General features: G+C 41.2%; 1 protein-coding gene across 1 annotated transcript in view; it reads right to left on the bottom strand.

Annotated features, from left to right (window-relative positions):
- Window positions 1-19656, bottom strand: part of PLEKHD1 (pleckstrin homology and coiled-coil domain containing D1) — a 66538-nt gene that overhangs the window by 37341 nt on the left and 9541 nt on the right. Inside the window, exons 2-4 of the mRNA XM_060262064.1 lie at window positions 13001-13094; window positions 3136-3225; window positions 2327-2403 (exon numbers count right to left, since the gene is read on the bottom strand). Coding sequence (XP_060118047.1) covers window positions 2327-2403; window positions 3136-3225; window positions 13001-13094 — 261 coding nt within the window. The remainder of the gene's footprint in view (window positions 1-2326; window positions 2404-3135; window positions 3226-13000; window positions 13095-19656) is intronic.

Genomic DNA, 19656 nt, shown 5'->3' on the forward strand with positions numbered 1-19656 from the left:
AAGGTTGGAACGGCTAAGCTAATAGTACTGAAAAAGTATATGTAAAAATACAGTTCCCAATGGGCCAAAGGCTACTTCCTTAAGCACAACGATGTGAAGTTGACTGACATAGGAAACTTTGTTCATCATGCAGTGTCCCTGAACACAAGGTTGCAATTTTAATGAGACAGGCTTGAGCAAGATAACTACTGATTGGCTAAGTAAACTTTTAAATCAATGCCTAAATGCAATGATACATAATTACATCAGATTTCATGGTTACAAGTTTGATTCATATATCATTTTTCTATAAGTTTTCTAATACATAGGTTTCCTAGTCACCACATAGTCTTGAGTCTTCTGTTTCTTCTCCTCCCCCCCTCGATAATCTTCTTGCACTAGGGGAAGGAAGAGGACCTTTCTCCTGCCTTGCTTAAATAAGTACACTTCCTGGAGGAGGGAGAGAGATAGGGAATGCCTGGCGGCAGTCATTAATAGCCCCACCCCCCCTGGTATAAGGAATGCCCGGGCTGAGGCCAATTCCCCGTAGAGCATGCTCAATGCAGGGTTTCCTGATGTTTCCAGAGTAGGATCGGGTATTTCCGCTTTCCTTAGCCCTGGGATCACATGTCATAGTGGGATCCTATTATGGGGAAGTTAATGTTTACATACGCTAATAGGCGCTTGCAAAGACTTCTGGGGGAGATGTTTTTACTCTGGTTACATGTGATATAACATCCAGTAAAATAGGTTCCACCTTATCCAGACACTTAGGTTCCATCTCTGCATTTAGTAGGCTGTGCACACTATTTTCTCAAGGCACATCAGTTGGCATGCCCCAAGCGCTAGTTGCCACAGATGGTCATGTTTCCTGGGAGAAAATGGCTACTGGGCTGGCTCTCCGAACCAGGGAGTATGCACCTGTATGATGCCCCTCCCTTTGCACTGGGTTTGGAGAAGCCAACCTCGTTCGCCTTCTCTCCTTTTTAATCTAGAGCCTTTGGGGCTCTGAGGGGCCCGGTATCCGCCTGGCCCCTTTTTAGGGCCTACCTGGAGTCCCTCCCTGGTTGGGAGGGGGGACTCCCCCTTTATGCAGTGAAAAGTAGAACAATCCATTATATGAAGGGGGAAGAACTCTATTTCCCATCCTTTCTTGCACCTTGGCTTAGGGCTGGAGCATGTGCAGAGTCATAATAAAAGCTGCCCTGTAAATGTTGCCAACCTCAGCTCTCGGGTTCGGCTCAGCAGCCAGTCTGTTTTCCTTTTGCAGCATTGCAATCAAGGGCTGCATCTCCAGATGGCTCCGAAGGTCAGAACAGGCTCTCTTCCAACACTGACCCTTATTTGGTCAAGGATGGGTTAAATACATAACAAAAGGTATCAATGTATAGAAATCATAACATTTATCTCAAAATGAAGAAAAAGTCAGTGGGGCTGGAACATGGAACCCCCATAATTGCAGGGCTTCACACATTACAACAAGAAGTAGCAAGGCTATTGCTCTGCTCTCAGACAACAAATGCTCCCAACTACAATCTCCAATTCTTGAACTGTGACAGGATATGTGAGACTGAATATTGTTAGCGTAGTGAAATGTAATTGTTAATTGCAAATCAGCAATAGCATACCCCACCATGGATTTTATTAATTCCAAGGCATCACGATGCATATTTTGAAATGCATATGTTAAAAGGGAATGCTCTATTATTACAAAATAGGAGGCAATTGCACCTTTAAGACCTACTAATTTTGTTCTACAACTTAAGAACAGCTGGTTTAGATCTGCTGTATTAGGAGTAAAGCTTTGTTGATATTGATATTGAAATTGATATTGAAATTCACAGCAGCAGGGCAAAACACAGGTGTTAAAATGAGAGCAATGGTGCCACCTTGTGGATAAAGTGCATCGATACAACCCTCGTGTTCAGATCACGGCCAGCAGTGTAAATGGTATGAAAATAATCTGGATTTATATAGGCCAGCTTCAGTTCACAGAAAATCTGGCTTAAACATGAATGTAGATTCCCCCATAATCAAAATACTGTTTGTTATACCATGACCACCACCCACAGTGAAGTATCTCTCTGAATACTCCAGTCTTTCCAAATATGTTCCTTCACTGATAATATAGTAAGAACAACTTTGCTAGCATACAAAAATGTGAAAACAATTGAAAATGTAAATAAATGAAAGCATTAATAATACTTTTTTGTCAATAATAACCTAATCATAAGCAAATAATAAGGGTTAATCATAACCAAAATGCGTGAGAGGTAATGGCACTATGGAAGCTGGCTTCAAGGAAAGGTAAGGTTCAATGGGGTGGCTGGCTGCCAATTGGACTTACACTTTTCCAGATTCTTGTAGCATCTCCAGCCACTGAGCTTGTTCAAATTCTGATTCTGCTGCTAGAATGATGTTACCCTAAAAAGAAAAGTTAAAGTAGTTATAAAGAGAAGGTGATAAACAAAGATGCCCCATCAAGGGAAAGGAAAACCAAATACTCCTGTTCTTGTGTATGGAGGGAGGCGTTTCTGTGGGTATTTCTAGATTACATATTTCAGGTTTATTTAATTCATTTGTACCTTGCCTTTCTCCCCAACTGGGACTCAAAGTGGCTTACATTGTTCTCCTCTTCTACATTTCATCCTCACAACAACCCTGTGAGGTAGGTTAGGCTGAGAGTGTGTGACTGGCCCAAGGTTACCCAGCAAGCTTCCGTGGAACATGGGGATTCAAACCTGGGTCTCCCAGATACTCGTTTGACACTCTTAGCCATATCACCACACTGGCTAAGTCTTGTGGATCCCTCACCCAAAGAATCCTGGGAATTGTAGTTTGGTAAGAGAGCCACCCTCACAGAACTATTGAAATGACTGCTAAACAGAAGTCTGTGGTGTAGATAGGCCTCAAGAGTCTCAATAACTTCTGATACTACTGTTACAGTAGTGGAAGTTATGGCTATAGAAACATTACTGGGTGGGCAGTATATCAAGGAAATTGACAAGCATGCTGGCAGGAAAAAATGAGCAGGGCTGGCACTGTTGTATATCTAAGTGGTGTGTCTGTTGGAATTCCCTTACTTGTCCATTTAGCAGCTTTCTGCAGCATTAAACATTCATTCAGTTGTGGGGGGGGGGGGGAGAGTTCCCTTACATGGAAGTCCTCATGGGAGATTTTCATTGCATAAGGCATGTTGGGTTCTTCTTTGGCTTCTACGATGCAGCCAGCCAGAGGTATGACACCCTGAGGAAAGATATACCAAACACTAGGTTAGATGGTACGCTGAACAACATTGGAATTAAGATGGACAATGTCTTCTGGTTAGGGTTGCCAGTAGGCCTGGAGAAAAATTACCCATCACTTTAATAGAGGCTTAATGTATGGAAATCAGCAGCTGAAACCCTTTACAGCATGGAGGTAAAAAACATCACTTTGTAAACAGTGTTGACTATTTTGTAAATAATGTTGATATCATCGTCTGTACGGGCACGGATTCATCCTGTGCTGCGTGAACTGCTCTGGCTATCTATTGAGTACTGGCTCCGGTTCAATGTGTTGGTACTTACCTTTAAAGCCCTATATGGTCAGAAGCCAGCATACCTTTGGGACCACTTCTCCCTGTTGAGCCCCATAGGCCTTTATGATCAGTGGCCTAACAACTTTTGGTAATACCCAGCCCCAGAGACATCCATCTGGCCTGAACAAGGACCAGGACCTTGTCAGCCCTAGCCTCTGTCTGGTGGAATGAGCTTCCCCTGGAGATCCAGGCCCTGTGGGATCTGCTCCAATTCTGCAGGGCCTGTAAAACAGAGCTCTTTCACCAGGCTTTCAGCTGAGGCAGTGGATGTCAATTGTTACCAGCCTCCCCCCTTCATTCCATCCCAGGGCTATAAGATCTGCTGGACCTTGACAATAGGCCATTTTAGTCTCTATTGTCACTCTGTAGTTTTATATTTTATATATTTTAAATAGGCCTTTTATTGTTTTTTTACTGTTGATTGTTTTTATGATGTAACCTGCCCTGAGCCTGTTCTATTGGAAAGGTGGGCTAAAAATCGAATAAAATAAAATAAAATTTAAAAATCTCATTAAGCCTCTATTAAAGAGACAGTGTATTTTCTCTCCAGGCAGTTAGCAATCTTTTTTTTTGATCATATAAGGTTCCAGCAAAGTGGATAAACATGTCAGCTAGAAAGTTTCTGGTTCAAATTTCCCCTCAGATTGAACAACACCATTGCTTAGCTGCAGCCTCTTCCCTGTCTGCAATATGAGGGAAAATTCACCTTATTTGTGTGTTGCTTACTGTTGGTACACAAAGCATTTAAAAGCACAAATCAGACATCAAGTCTTGATGATTCACAGGGTTACATACTTAGTTTCCAGCTGTGGGTATCCAGCAAAATACTATACGATGCACCAGGTAATCTTTTTTTTAGCTTGACCATAAAGGGATGAACCAAGTGTTAGCCTTCCTTCTGAAAAGAACTCCATTTTGGCTTTTCAGAAAGACATTGTCCAGATATCACCACAATATAACTTTTTCAGCCATATTTCTCTCACTCTAGCACTGAGCAGCAGCAGGGGACTGAGGAGTAGGAGATCTGATCCTAGGATTGCCAGGTGTCCTACCTATCACTCATGCTATAACAGGAGACTTCCCACCAGCAGTATCCCTCACTGCCACTTGGTAGATCAGGAGAGAAAAAATATGTAGGAAAAAATCCATTTGCACCCACAGCACGATGTAATTTCTGGGTTGAACCTGGAAGTAGTGTCACATGGCTCTAGGATTCAGCAGAAGCTTTATCATAAAATCATATTGTTTCCACTGAATTCTAGAGAGAATTCCACTGAATCCTGCCCCCTAATCTGCCAGGTGGCAGCCAGTGGCTAACAAGCCTATACAGGTGGGATAGTAGTTGTGTTGCCAACTTGCGGGTGAGCCCTGGAGATCTATAAGAAATACAAATGATCTTCGGGTCTTTTCTCCTGGAGAAAATAACTGCTTTGGAGCCTGGGCTGTATGGCATTACACTGCAACGAGGTCTCTCCCTAAACCTGACTTCCTCATACTGCCCCTCAAATCTTCAGGAATTCCCCAACCCAGAGTTAACAACCCTAGCTACAGCTAGCAAGGCTAGATAGCTCTAGGAAAGGACTACATCTCCAAACTGCCCTGACTCTGATCTAGTGACAGTTGACGTCTACTGAGGGGAGGGGGAAAGGGGGGGGAGTGAAAATAAGAGACCTGGGAACTATTGTGAGAAACAGGTCTGTGAGTGCTGGAAGGACAGCAGCAGGGATTGTAGAAGGAAGAAAGAACTTCTTGGAATCCTGCTACCAGACTGAAGTTTGAAGCAGAGACTGTTTTATTGATTGCTACAAGAGTCCTGGGAAGAAGGCAATGATTTTTTGAATTTATTTTTCGCTATCGGAACGACCAGAGGAACAAAGGACCCACCGGGAGTCTAACTCCATTGCTTGAGGCCGCTGAGCGAAGATCTGCATTTCAAATAGAAGCTGGAACCACTGCATTCCAAGACACGCTTTCTCCTGCCGACCTGGGAAGCCTGAATTCAAGAATGTCTGACACAGGAGGGGAAAATCCTTCAACATCAGCTGTTATAAGGAACAACGCCCAAGCGAACGCAATGATGGAACGTTTCGTGAGTAATGACGTGATCAATGTAAAAATTCCATGCTTAAATGCAAGCAATTTTAGATTCTGGTCAATGAAAATGAAACTGCTCCTTCGTGAGAAAAATTGCTATGAAGCAGTTTTCAATGAAAATAAGGATGAAATCCCAGATTTTGATATTAAAGATAATCGTGCAAAATTATTAATTCTGAGTGCCATATCAGAACAAGAAAACATTTTAGTCCTGGACTGTGGCATGAGTGCAGAAATGTTTAAATTCTTAGAAAAGCAATCATTTATGCCTTCTATGACTCAGAAAATATTTCTCAGAGAGAGACTGCAGTTTTAAGATGAATGAAACAGATTCAATGGCTACCCTTCTGAATCAGATGATGGAAGTGGTTTCAGAGCTTAAAGGAATTGGAGCCATAGTGGAAGATGAAGAAGTGATAACTGCTTTATTTAATTCTCTTCCAAAAAGCTATAAAAGTACTGCATCCTTATTGAGGATGGGAGACAAACAGAAACTTGACTACATTCTGGAATACTTGAAAGATGAGGCCAGGAGGAGGGAACTTTTTGAAACTGAGAATAAGATGTCTGTACTTAGAGTGCATCCTGGGAAAAATGAAATTATTTGTCATTTTTGTGGGTTGCAAGGACATTATTAGTATTCCTGTAGAAAGAAATCAAAACAAAATCAAAGTACAAATGCTTCTACTGGGGCAGCGACACCCAATTGGCAAGTGAAGAATAGCAACCAACAAAAACGGGATTTTAAACCTGCAAAGCCAGCAACCAAGGCTAAGCAAATGTCTGAAAGGAATCCCACATATACAAATACTGAATCAAATGCAAATCTTGAGAATCATTGGATGATAGATTCTGGAATTTATTTTCATGTCTGTAAAGATAAGAAATCTTTTGTAGAATTGGATGAGGACAACTGTCCTAAATTAGAGCAAGCCAATGGACAAATACTTAAAATTGAAGGGAGTGGGACTGTAATCTTAAATGTCATGGATAAAAGTCAAGAAATTAAAAAGGTTACACTAACAGAGTGTGCATATGCCCCTGAGGCACTCAGCAACCTAATTTCAACAAAGAGAATTATCAGAAGAGATCATGAGATTTTACTCAGAAAAGAAAATTGAAGTATTATTGATCCTGAATCTGGAACTGAACTTATGCTTAATGTAGTTGATGGTCTTCATTATCTAAAACTTGATGATGATAACGTTGATGATGAAGATATGCAAAATTATGCTGAAAATATTTCTGATGTAACAAATGTTGTTGGGCCAGTGTGTAATATATTGCAATCTGTATGTAAGCATAAATCATGTCTTCTTAAATGGCACATAACTATGGGGCACCGTAGTGTGCAAAGTGTGCAAAAATTGTTGAAAGAATGTAATATTGATGTTATTGATTGTGATCAAATGCAATCTGGTTGTGATATATGTTTAAACGGGCAAACATACTGTGTACAGTATGTTTACACAGGCAAACATACTGTACACAATGAAAAATTTCTAGAGATGGTATTCTCAGATATTGCAGGGCCAATCAAAGAATCGGCTGATGCAAGCAAGTACTTTTTAACATTTATAGAAGCCAAGTCAAGGTATGTTTACTTAATTAAAAGCAAAGATCAAGTATCTGACAAATTAAAGTCCTATATTGCTGCTGTGAGAAACAAATTTGGCAAAGTTCCAGAAGTATTGTTCACAGACAATGGAACTGAATACAGTAGCAGTGAGTTCCAAAGGTTTATGGAACAACAAGGCATTCAACATAAAACTACTACACCCTATTCACCACAGCACAATGGTGCAGCTGAGAGACTGAACCGAACAATTATGGAAATGACCAGATCAATGCTAATGCAATCTGGACTGCCAGATTACATGTGAGGTGAAGCCGTAAGTACTGCAGTTTATTTGCATAACAGAATTCCATCCAAAGTGACTAATAAATCGCCACTTGAGATTTGGTATGGCAAATGACCTGGTTTGAAACATTTAAGACCTTTTGGTTGCAAAGCATACGTGTTTGTACCTAAGGAGAAAAGGGGAAAACTAGACCCCAGAGCAGAACTTGGTATACTTGTAGGCTATGCTAATGGTGGAAGAGGATACAGAATCATAGACCCTAATGCATGTACTGTCAAAGAATGCAATGTTTTATATATAGATGGCAACAGTGTTTTGCAAGCTCCCATGCAAGCTGAATCCACAGTACAGAATCCTGTAAAGGATGTTACCTTCAGTGAATTGGCTATTTGGCAACCTGCAGAGATCACCTGTGAGCAGGCAGGTCCACCTTCACAAGAAAGCACTGAATCAGAAGGGGAACCAGGAAGTCCAAGAGAAGCAGAGACAACCACAGTTACTGTGAGAAAGTCAACAAGGAGCAACAAAGGCGTACCACCACCAAGACTTGGAATTTGTGCAACAGTACAACCTGTCAAAGAACCCTCAACTTGGAAAGAAATAAATCAGCTACCTGATCCAGAAAGAAAGAAATGGATGGATGCAATGAATGATGAAATGAAGTCTTTACATGAAAAGCAAGCTTGGACACTTGCAAATTTACCTCCTGAAAGAACAGCTATTGGTTGTAAATGGATACTCAAAGTAAAATACAATCCTGATGGAAGTGCAGATCGATACAAAGCATGTTTAGTAGCAAAAGGATACAAGCAAGAACAAGGAATGGACTATACAGAGACTTTTGCACCTGTCATAAGTTATGTTGCGTTCAGAATACTTCTAACAATTGCAGCCTCCAAAGGCATGCAAGTTGAACACGTGGACATTAAAACAGCTTTCCTCAATGGAGACTTAACAGAGGAAATCTACATGGAACAACTTGAAGGATTTGAAGAAGTTGGAAAGGAAAAACTTGTGTGTAAACTTCAAAAGGGAATTTATGGATTAAAACAAGCCACAAGAGGTTGGTCAGATAAACTGACAGAACTACTAAAGAAGCAAGGATTTCAACAAGAGAAATCAGAACCCTGTTTGTTTATAAGGCTCAAAAATGGACAATACCAGTACATATTGACTTACGTTGACGATCTGATTTTATGTTGCTACAACAAGGAGGACATCAAAGAAATTGCTGATGAGCTAAATAAAGATGTGGAAGTCAAGCAACTGGGAGACATAAAACATTACCTTGGAATACAAATTGAAAGAACTGAAGATGGAAGTTTTGTGCTGAACCAAAAACACAACATTATGGACTTTATTGAATCCATGGGAATAAAGAAACATGGAAACATTAGTACACCACTTGATCCAGCATACTTAACTTTGAAAGAAGGAAAATTGCTTTAAAACAATCGTGAATATAGAGAAGCAACTGGAAAACTACTGTACATAAGCAGAATCTCGAGACCAGATATTTCTACTGCTGTTGGAATCTTGAGTAGAAAGACAAGTTCACCGTATTACCATGATTGGAATGCCATAAAGAGACTGGCAAGATACCTATTTAAAACTGCTGATTACAAATTACTAATTTCAGCATGTGACAACCCAAGACTAGTAGTCTACATGGATGCCAGCTTTGGGAGAAATGAAGGAGATGGAAAATCAACAAGTGGAAATGTATTCTTCTATGGAGATAGTTTGATTGACTGGAACACTAAGAAACAAAAGACTGTAGCTCAATCTACTGCTGAAGCTGAATGTGTGTCTGCTCAAAGGGCATGCAATGAACTGGAATGGATTATTTTTCTTCTTAAGGAATTTGGAATTGAGGAACCTAAACCAGTACTCATGTATGAAGACAACCAAGCATGCATAAGCATATGCAAAGCTGAGAACATAAAACTAGACAACAAACATATTGTCATCAAGTGTTTACTTGTGCAAGAGATGATTAAAGAAGGACTGATTGAATTACAATACTGCCCTACTGAAGAAATGATCACTGACATCATGACGAAGCCGCTCGACAGACTGAAGTTTGAATGACTGCGTGAAAGTATGAACTTGATTGAAATTGCTAATGACTGAAATGTTGCATAACTTGAGAAGGGGTACAAGCTATGTACATACAGTTGTATGTTGGAGTACAAGCTATGTACATTCCAGCCATTATAGAGTTAACTGTTTGTTTACCTGATAGAGGAAGTGATGTATTGTGACCTAAATCCCATAGTGGGCTGGTTCTTATTTTATCCGCGAAAGATGTGATCACAACATTGGTCAGAATGGATGTTAAGTATGAAATGCTTTGATCTTGTATGCAAGCTGAATTGCTCTTCTTCCTGGCGAAATGCTTTTTGGGGAGAAGAACAATCAGACAAAGGAGTGTAGCCATGTAGCACCATGTAGCACAGACATAGTTAGAGTAGCTGGTAAGCTAAATTGTTTTTCTGTTTTATCCCAAGTACCCTATCCTGATGTTCTCTAGTAAACTTTATTTCTTTTGATAAGCTCAAGCCTCAACTCCAATTATTACCATTCCTAGACTCCGAATGTAACATGTATTTCCCAACAAAGGCCCTGTAACCAGTGCATTCCTACTACTTACCAGCACAAACGGCCTACTTATGTCTCATCTCTTGGAATCCAGTTCTTCCTTCTCACCCCTTTTTGGTCCGTGCTTCCCTTATTGACTTACTTGGTTATGTGTCACTGCTGTTGAAAACCACCAGCATCAATAACAGAAACGCCAACTCTGACATGTTTTTAAAGTTTCTGGTGATTCCGTAGGGTTACCAGTTCTGGGTTGGGAAATCCCTGGGGATTTGCGGGGGGGGGGGGGGAGGAGAGCTTAGGAAAGGTGGGGTTTGGGGAAGGGAAGGGAAGGGAGGGACCTCAGCAGGATATAATGCCATGGAGTCCACCTTCCAAAGCCATTTTCTCCAGGGGAACTGATCTTGGTCATCTGAAAATCAGTTGTAATAGCTAGTGCCACTTGGAGGCTGACAACTCTAATTCCTAGAGAGGCATGATGTCACCTCTGGTTTTCCTTGGAAACAATATTACATTGTTGCACACACTGATGGTAATGTTTAAATTTGTTTTTCTCTTGCTGGCTGCAACAGGGGCACTACGGGAGGTCTCCTGCCATGGCAGGACATTTCAAAAAGAATACTTTGCCAGATTAATGGTCAAAATTATTAAATACTGTAATGAGAAAGCAATAAGGTCACACTTCTGATTTATAAGTTATTACAAAAGCCAGCAGCATTGGCTTGGACACTGGAGGGCACACACAGGTGCAATCAAAAATTCAAAGAAATGCTCACAGGTGTAATGATGTAAACTAACAGTAATCACTTTTACAAGAGGTTCATAATGTACATTTTTCATATAAACAACGCAAATTCTCTGAAATGAACCCTCCAAATGGAAAAGCCCAGAAAATGCAACACTTCTCCAGTCTACTTTGCATTTCAGTATCTTTTGTCAAGGTTGACGGCTTTCTTATTGATACTGTAATTGCTGTCCGAAGTATACTGGCAGACTGCTTCTTCTTTTGTTAATGGAAAGGTTCTCAAGACGCAGGACATCTGGCAACCCTACACCACATTCCTCACTGGCAAAGCATGGAGGAGACCCTCCTGGAGATATTCATCAAGTTTTGCACTAAACTGTTGTTTAAGCACCAGCAGAACAGCAAATGCATTAAATCACTGCAACAAATCACTTCTGCTTGAGTAAAACCAAGTGTTGCCAGGCAATTTGCAGGAACTTAGGGAGTGGAGGCATGGGTGGCACACAGTGTAATGTGCACCATGATGTCACTTCTGGGAATTCCTGGAAGTGATGTTACATATCTCTAGGAATCACTGGAAACCGTATGGTAAAACCAGGTTCTCCCCAGAAGTGACATCCCACCAAAAGTGACACCAGCTTTAAAGGGGAAACATCCTCCCACTAGCACTCTAAGCAGCGATGCGTAATAAGGATTATTAGTTTGAGGCCTGGTCACCTTACTAAAATCACAGAGTTGGGAAGGATTGCTAGAGCATCCCAGTGATGTGTGACATCACTTCCAGCTATGCCACTGCAACTGAAGATGGAGAAGTCAAGGACATGGTTGGGGGAGTGATCACTATCCTCACCGCAATAACACTACTTCCAGTACAACCTGGAAGTGACAGTATCAGACCTGGGGTGACCATAGTGTTTGAGGTAAATATTAGAGTGTCACCCAATGTCATATCAGAAGGGATATCATTATACTGCGGACATTGGTCTAGGCCTCCCCATTTCACAAAGGAATTTCCTCCTGCCACCCAACTCAACAGCAGTGAGCAGAGGTATTCCACTACACTAGGAAACCTGCCCAGTACTGGCACCAGAAGTTCCCAGCAATTCTAACTCTCAAGCATTGGTATCCTCTGTACAAAGGATATTGCACAGTCCTTCACTTCTCACAGTTAATAAAATACATCTATACTTTGCTAACATAAGATAAGGAAAATGCAAGTATCTTGTTTCCATTGATATCCAGATATTTGCAGTCACTGGGAAAGGATGACGTTTGTATTTTAAGAGTGCTTGTTTGTATTTTAAGGGACAACACCAAATAAACTTTACTCTGCTCTAGTCAGACCTATTTTCAGTTTTGGGCACCACAATTTAAGGATATAGACAAGCTGGAATGTGTCCAAAGGAGGGCAATGAGGATGGTGAGAGATCTGTAGACCAAGTCCTATGATGAAAGGTTGAAGGAGCTGGGTATGTTTAGCCTGGAGAGGAGATGACTGAGAGGTGATATAATCACCATCTTCAAGTACTTGAAGGGCTGTCAAATAGAGGATGGTGCGGAGTTGTTTTCTGTTGCCCCAGAAAGTCGGACCAGACCCAGAAGGTTGAAATTAAATCAAGAGTTTTCAACTAAACATTAGGAAGAACTCAGTGGAACAGGCTTCCTCAGGAGATGGTGGGCTCTCCTCCTTGGTGGTTTTTAAATAGAGCTTAGATGGCCATTTGACAGCAATGCTGATTCTGTGAACTTAGATCTTGAGAGGGAGGGCAGGAAAAGTTGTGGCAATGCTTAGTTCTCATGGCCCTTTCTTACATGCCCAAGGAAGAGCTGATTGCCACTTTGGGTTCAGGAAGCAATCTTTCCCCAGGCCAGTTTGACCAGGGATCCTGGAGGGTTTTGGCCATCCTCTGAGCACAGAACAGGGGTCACTGTGTGTGGGAGGATGGTGTTGGGGGGAGGTATTTGTGAATTTCCTGCATTGTGTAGGGGGTTAGATTAGATGACTCTAGGGGTCCTTTCCAACTCTATGATTAAACTTTCAAACATGTTTTCTGTAGTCTGGTAACAAAGAGGAATTCTAGATCACAGCTGCAGATGCTGACAAGTTAGTATACCACCCGAGTGTTTGTAGGTACTGCTTACTTTTGGGTGTATATTAAAGTATCGATTGTTTTCAAAGTTCTTCTTTTCTCCCTCAGCATAGTAAAGCAAAAAACTCTCTTTGATGATAAAGAATCTGAAAGAAAGATAAAAACAATCTGTCTTAATATAGTACTTAACCTTTTAATGTACACACCAGATAATACTATAGGGACAGCAGTCATATGAACATATGAAATTGTCCTACATTCATTCAGTCTAGTCCTTCTAGTTCAGGATTGAGGGCATCTAGCTCAGAACTGTTTGCTCTGATTGGCACTGGCTTTTCATAATTTGAAGCAGAGCAAGTCCCTTCTCAACACTTGCTACCTGAGACCCTTCTAACTGATAGGGATTCCAACCTCCAGGCGGCACTTGGAGATCTCCCATTATTATAGATGATCTCCAGATGACCAAAATCTGTTCCCCTGGGGAAAATGCCTGCTTTGGAGGGCAGACTCTATGGCAGGGGTGGCCAAACATGTTTAACATAAGAGCTGCATAGAATAAATGTCAGATATTTGAGATCTGCAAGAGAGGAAGGAAGATGGGGGAGGGGCAGAGGTAGAAAGAAAGCAACTTTAAATGCATTCTTCAAGCCACCAGCTGGCTTGGCGAAGTGATTTAAAAAGAGAAATTACTTCTCCTAGCCAACCGACCAGGGGGGGAGGAGTGTTGAGAGCTGAATAATATGTGTGAAAGAGCCACATGTGGCTCCCAAGCCACAGTGGCCACTCCTGCTCTATGGTATTACACCTTGCTGAGCTACCTCCACCAAACTCTGCCCTTCCCTGGCTCCACCCCCAACATTTCCAGAGATTTCCCAACCAAGAGCTGGCAACCTTACTAACTGGAGATGCGGGGGATAGGACTTGGGAACTTATGCATGTAAGGTATGTTCTGCACCACTGAGTCACAGTCCTTTCCCCTAACATATCCTTGTGATATTATTGTCTAATTGAGTACCAAATTAGGGAAACTGTGGAAAGTTCCCAAAGAAACGAAACCTACAGCCATATGTACCACATTCATGCCTTGCAATCATATGAAACCAGTTTTGAGGAGATTATTTCCATGGCCATGTGGCCCTGCGGTTTCATAGTTCCAGGCAAAGTTGCCATAATCAAACCAGCCAAGAGGTGTAGACCAGTGGCACTTCTGTGAATACAATCTAAAAATACCACCTTGGCCCCAGACTGTTGTCAGTCTGCCAATGGAAGCCTTAAGTGAACACCTGATCTTTTAAACTTTGCACTCCAGCCATGAGGGTTAGAAACATCACTCTTTTTTGAAAAAAAAAAATGAAACCTTAAGATTCTCAAGAAAGAAAATCATATCATACTATCTCTCTGTGTGAAAGGAGGAGACAACACCACTAGCCAAGTGGTGGTAAGTAAGCGGAGTTCTAGAGCTTCCTGACCTTGGGGACTTGAAGCAGAAAGTGAAATGTAATTATCCAGGCTGGAAAGTTGTTTGGAATGTATTTGCAGCCACAAAAGTAACTTAAGAGTTTTGCAATTCCTTATATTTCTTTAGGTCAGTCCATTATCACTGATATATTTCAAGAGTGATTCCAATTTAAAGCTTGGCAAGGGGAAGGCATTTGCTGTCTATGCTGAATAAAGGCCTCTTGATTGATGTTCCCAGAAGCTCATGCTTGGGTAGCTGTTTTCTCTTGTTTCACCATAACTCAGCCCAGAAGTACTTCTGTCAACACTGGCATGGCTGAATGGTTTCCATAAGACCCAAAGATCTGTTACTATGCCCCACTTCATTCTGAGTCACCTGACACTTTTTCTTTCTAGCTATTGGTTAAGAGCAGCAGACTCTAATGTGGAGAGCCAGGTTTGATTCCCCACTCCTCCACATGAAACCTGCTGAGTGACTTTGGGCCAGTTATCATTTTTCTCAGAACTCTCAGCCCCACCTAACTCACAAAGTGACTGTTGCGGGAAAAGGCAATTGTAAGCCACTTTTTAAAAGACTCTCTCAAGATAGAGAAAGGAGCCCCATGGTGCAAAGTGGTAAGCTGCATTACTGCAGTCCAAGCTCTGCTCATGACCTGGGTTCAATCCCGGTAGAAGCTGGGTTCAGGTAGCCGGCTCAAGGTTGACTCAGCCTTCCATCCTTCTTTTTTTAATTTTAAAAGTTTATTGAAAACTAGTAAAGTTGTACTTAGCATAGCATAGATGGTACAGATTGCATAGATTGCCAGAAGTGAGTAAAATTAAACATGCAATAGTAAGTAAATCCATTATAGTCTAAAAAGCTAAAAAGTTAAGCAAATTAAGGTATAAAACGGGCTATTTAAAATATTCCTTCACACTAAAGTAACATGAAGCAGGTGGGCCATTTATAAGAAGAGAAGAAGGGAAAGGGATGGAAAGGGGTAAGTGATTGAACCCTTTTATATAAATAGATAACTGTATATGATGGAATCCACTCCTGTGTCCTAAAACAAAACTTCCCATCCTTCTGAGGTCAGTAAAATGAGTACCCAGCTTGCTGGGGGTAAAGTGTAGATGACAGGGGAAGGCAATGCCAAATCACCCCCTTAAAAGTCTGCCAAGAAAACATCATGATGTGACATCACCCCACGGGTCAGTAATGACGCGGTGCTTGCACACCTTTACCTTAAGATATAGGAAAGCCAGGTATAAAAAACAACTTTTCTTCTTCTTCTAAATATTAGAACAGGAAAAAACCATCAAGGACATTTTCCTCACTGGTAACGTAAGCAGAACTGTTTTCTCTTTTGCACCATCATTTTTTTTTCTCGGACATTGTTAATGCATAGACTACCAAATGTAGTCTTCTGCTGTCAACCTTCAAAGGAACGCTACTCCATCCATGCCTGAGTTTTTGAGTGACATTTGGACTTTGCTGGCCATTTTCTTTCCAATGATATGACTCTCCTTTTTTCTTTCTTTTCCCAAGATGCAAATGCTGTAATCTGACACCAACAGCAATTCAAAACAACAAGCCATCACAGCATCTATGTCAAATTCTGACATGAAAAAGCCAAATACTACATACACAGTCATCTACAGTGCAATCCTAAACAGAATTACTCATTACATTTGCCATATTGCCACCCACTCTCCCAGTTTGTGGAGATCCTCTTGGAGTTTTTCAAAGCCACCCTTAGTTTTCACCATCCTCAATATTTTGGTGACACCCACGCAGTTGGCTACTACACTACTCATCCCCAGCTCCAGATCATTGATGAATAAATTAAATAGCTCCAAATAGTCCTTGTGGGACCTCACAACTTACTTCCCTCCATTGTGAGAACTGTCCATTGATTCCTATTCTTTACTTCCTGTTATTTAACCATTTTTAAACCATAAGAGAATGCATCCTCTTATCCCATGTCTGCTAAGTTTATTTAAGAGTCTTTGGTGAGGCACCTTGTCAAAAGCCTTTTGAAAGTCCAGGTATATAATGTCTATTGGGTCACCATTGTCTACATGCTTGTTCATTTTCTTAAAGAACTCCAAAAGGTTGGCGAGGCAGGACTTGCCTTTGCAGAAGCCTAACAATTCTATATTTGATTCTACTAATTCGGGATAGACATTAGGCTGATTGGCCTGTAATTTCTGGGTTCCCCTCTGAATCTCTTTTTAAAAATTGCTGTCACATTTGCTACTCTCCAGTCTTCTGGTACAGCAGCTGAATTTAGTGATAGGTTATATGTATGGGTTAGTAGATCAACAATCTCACATCTGAGTTCCTTAAAAACTCTCAGGTGTAGGCAATCAGGAAATGAAGACATCAGTTTTTAATTTTCTCAGTAGGTCTAGAATGTCATCCCTGGTCACCTCAATTTATTTATTTAGGCAATTTCTATTCCACTCTTCCACAAAATGGGCTCAGGGCGGATCACAACATTCTAAAAACAATGTAAAACAACAGTTAAAACCAAATCAATGTAACAAGACAATTTGATAGATCACATGTGTAAAACTGCAGCTCAGTTGGGCACATGTTATATAAACTGAGAGTCTAAAACAGTAGATAAGAGTTAAATTCATATTACAGCGGAGATGGTACTGTAGCACAGGGCCAGCCAATGGAGTGGGATGCCCGCTGCCTCAACCAAAGTTTGGCTCAGTTCTTCTGATTCCCTTCCTAAAAATAGGGGCTGTGGTATGGGTACTTGTCCTATGCTTCCCACAAAGCAAAACGGTCACTGAACTTCTCTGCTATCTCCCCAACTTCCTTTAGCAATCCCTTGATTCCTTTGTCATCCAAAGGCCCCACGACTTTTCTGACTGGTTTTTGTTCCAGATATATATATTTTAAAACATTTGTTTGTTTTGATGCTTTTAGAAATCCACTCAAAATCTTTTTGCATGCCTAATTATTGACTTACATTTCTTTTGCCAGAGCCTGTGGTGCCTCTCTGTTCAATTCATTGGAGCACAACTTCCACTTTTTAAAATGATCCTCTTTACTTGGGGTGAAACCCAAGTATTTCCCTGATGTGATAACATCACTTCTAGTTTTGAGCTTTAGTGGCAGCCGTTTGTTGTTAGGGGTTTGTTTTAATGGCTTTGTTTTGTCTTTAACCAGTTGCAAAGTGCCTCAAGCAGGTAGCTGAAAAAGGGGCAGATATTTTTGAAAAAGTTATACAAAAACAACAGCAGTGTAAATCTTTTAATTAGGCCAAATTAAAGTATCACAAAGTAATGAGAAATCTTTTGAGTTTATGTGAGTGCTTCTTCAGGCTAGATATTAGCAATAACACACAGCAAAAAAGGGGGGTGGGGAGCTGTATCTGAGCATAGTGGAAGAGTCCCATAAAAGACAGCTTGTAATAGTCTTAAGCTAGAATTCTGGAGGTGTCAAGCAGACTTCTAGCGCCATCCTACATATGTTTACTCATGAGTTTTCCTATGTTCAACAGGACAGCTAAGTGCAAAACAGGTTTTAAGTTGCATCAAAAGCTACTGAGAAACAAGCAATACCCAACCAACACTGCTGAAGTTTTCAAGCCTTGCTTAGTGTTGGCAGGGCTGGGGGTGAGAGACAGATGAATGAAGGTGAAAGGTAGATGAGAAGGAAGACAAAACTGGAGGGAGAAAGAACTGAAAAGGTTAAAGGAGAGAGGGAAAGCAGAACAGGGAGGGGAATGGGAGGAGGTGGATGAGTGGGAGGTAGCAGAGGCTGCTGAGGGAGAAATAGTAGGTGGGGGTGGTGGAAGGGGAGGGGGCTGCCAGAGGAGAAAAGGTTGAAGATGGGCACATTAAAAGAGTGGGGGGAAGGAAAGGAGATATGCTGCAACACTGCCACAGGGAGGCAAAAGAAGAAAAATAAGAACAGAGAAGGTAAGAAAATGAGATTCCCCCTATGAGTCCTTGTGGTTTCTCCCCCACTTGTACATTATTAATGTGATGTGAAACCTGCACATAGGAAATCATTTATTTCAACAACTAACATGCCACCTCAGTAATATAATTGGGCTTGGACAGCAGGAAAACTTGAAGGGTTCCTTCTTCTGATGATTTACACGTAAGTGGGAAACCAGGATAGTAGAGCAGTTGCTCGACTCTCAACCATTAAATTGACTGGGTTGGACTAACCACTAATTATCTCACAGCCTAATCTACATCAAATGGTTGTTGTAAAGATAAAACAGAAGACAGGAGAAACATGTACACCGCTGTGAGACCCTTGGAGGAAGTGTGGAATAAACGTAGAAAAAAAAATGAGGATTTTGCAGGGGTCTGGAACTGGAAATAAGAAAAAGGGGGCTTGGAGCTCTTTTTCTTGCCAGGGAGGGCTCCTTTTCGAAATATGTGTTATTTTAAATCTATGCACCATATCTATCATTAGTAAGGATTAGAGCTCATGATAATCCCTGATTTACATCCCGTCCCCATCAGATTTGAGCCCAGTCATATCAACAACATGACTTAATGAAGCTTTTAAATCTGGATTCCCACAGACAAACAGTGCCTCTCTACAAGCTGCAGTTACCATACATTTTGGGTTTTAAAGTTCATTTCATATTTTGTAACACTCCAGCTACATAGAACTAGGAAGAATAAAAACTGTGTCCATGTCATGCCTCCAGGCTTTGAAAGCCTGAATTTTTCCAGAGCCCATAACAGGGTTTACCATAATTAATACAAAGTGTGGAAATGCTTTCCAGGGCAATTCTTAGAGGGCAGTGGGTTGCTGTGTTCCACCTGTTAAGTCACAATCCCCCATTCAGCCACCATTTTAAATGCTTTTTGGAAGGATCTCCTGCTGCTAAGAAACATATATAGAGAACAAGGGAGCCACACTTTTGCCTCACACACAGCATGATAACAAGTTGAGGTTACTTAGTGATGAAAAATATTTCCTTTTTAAGCACAGACAGGTTAAGAAATGCATACTTCTACGCTGATCACATGACTTCTAAGCTTATCATATTATTTATGGTCTGTCTTTTTCACTGAGACTCCAGGTAGATTATGTGCCTTGGCAGGTGCTTGCAGCTCAGTAGGTCCTCATTGCTGCCAGAGTGGTTAAAGTTGGGTTCCAAGTCTGGATATGTTGCATGATGTGTATGATGACTTTGTAGGAGACACTTCTCTTGTGTCTTAAGAACATCAGAACGTAACAAAAGCCCTCTGGATCAGACCAGGGACCACCCAGTGCAGCACGCT

The sequence above is a fragment of the Heteronotia binoei genome, chromosome 21 (assembly GCF_032191835.1).
Source record: "Heteronotia binoei isolate CCM8104 ecotype False Entrance Well chromosome 21, APGP_CSIRO_Hbin_v1, whole genome shotgun sequence".
Taxonomy (NCBI): domain Eukaryota; kingdom Metazoa; phylum Chordata; class Lepidosauria; order Squamata; family Gekkonidae; genus Heteronotia; species Heteronotia binoei.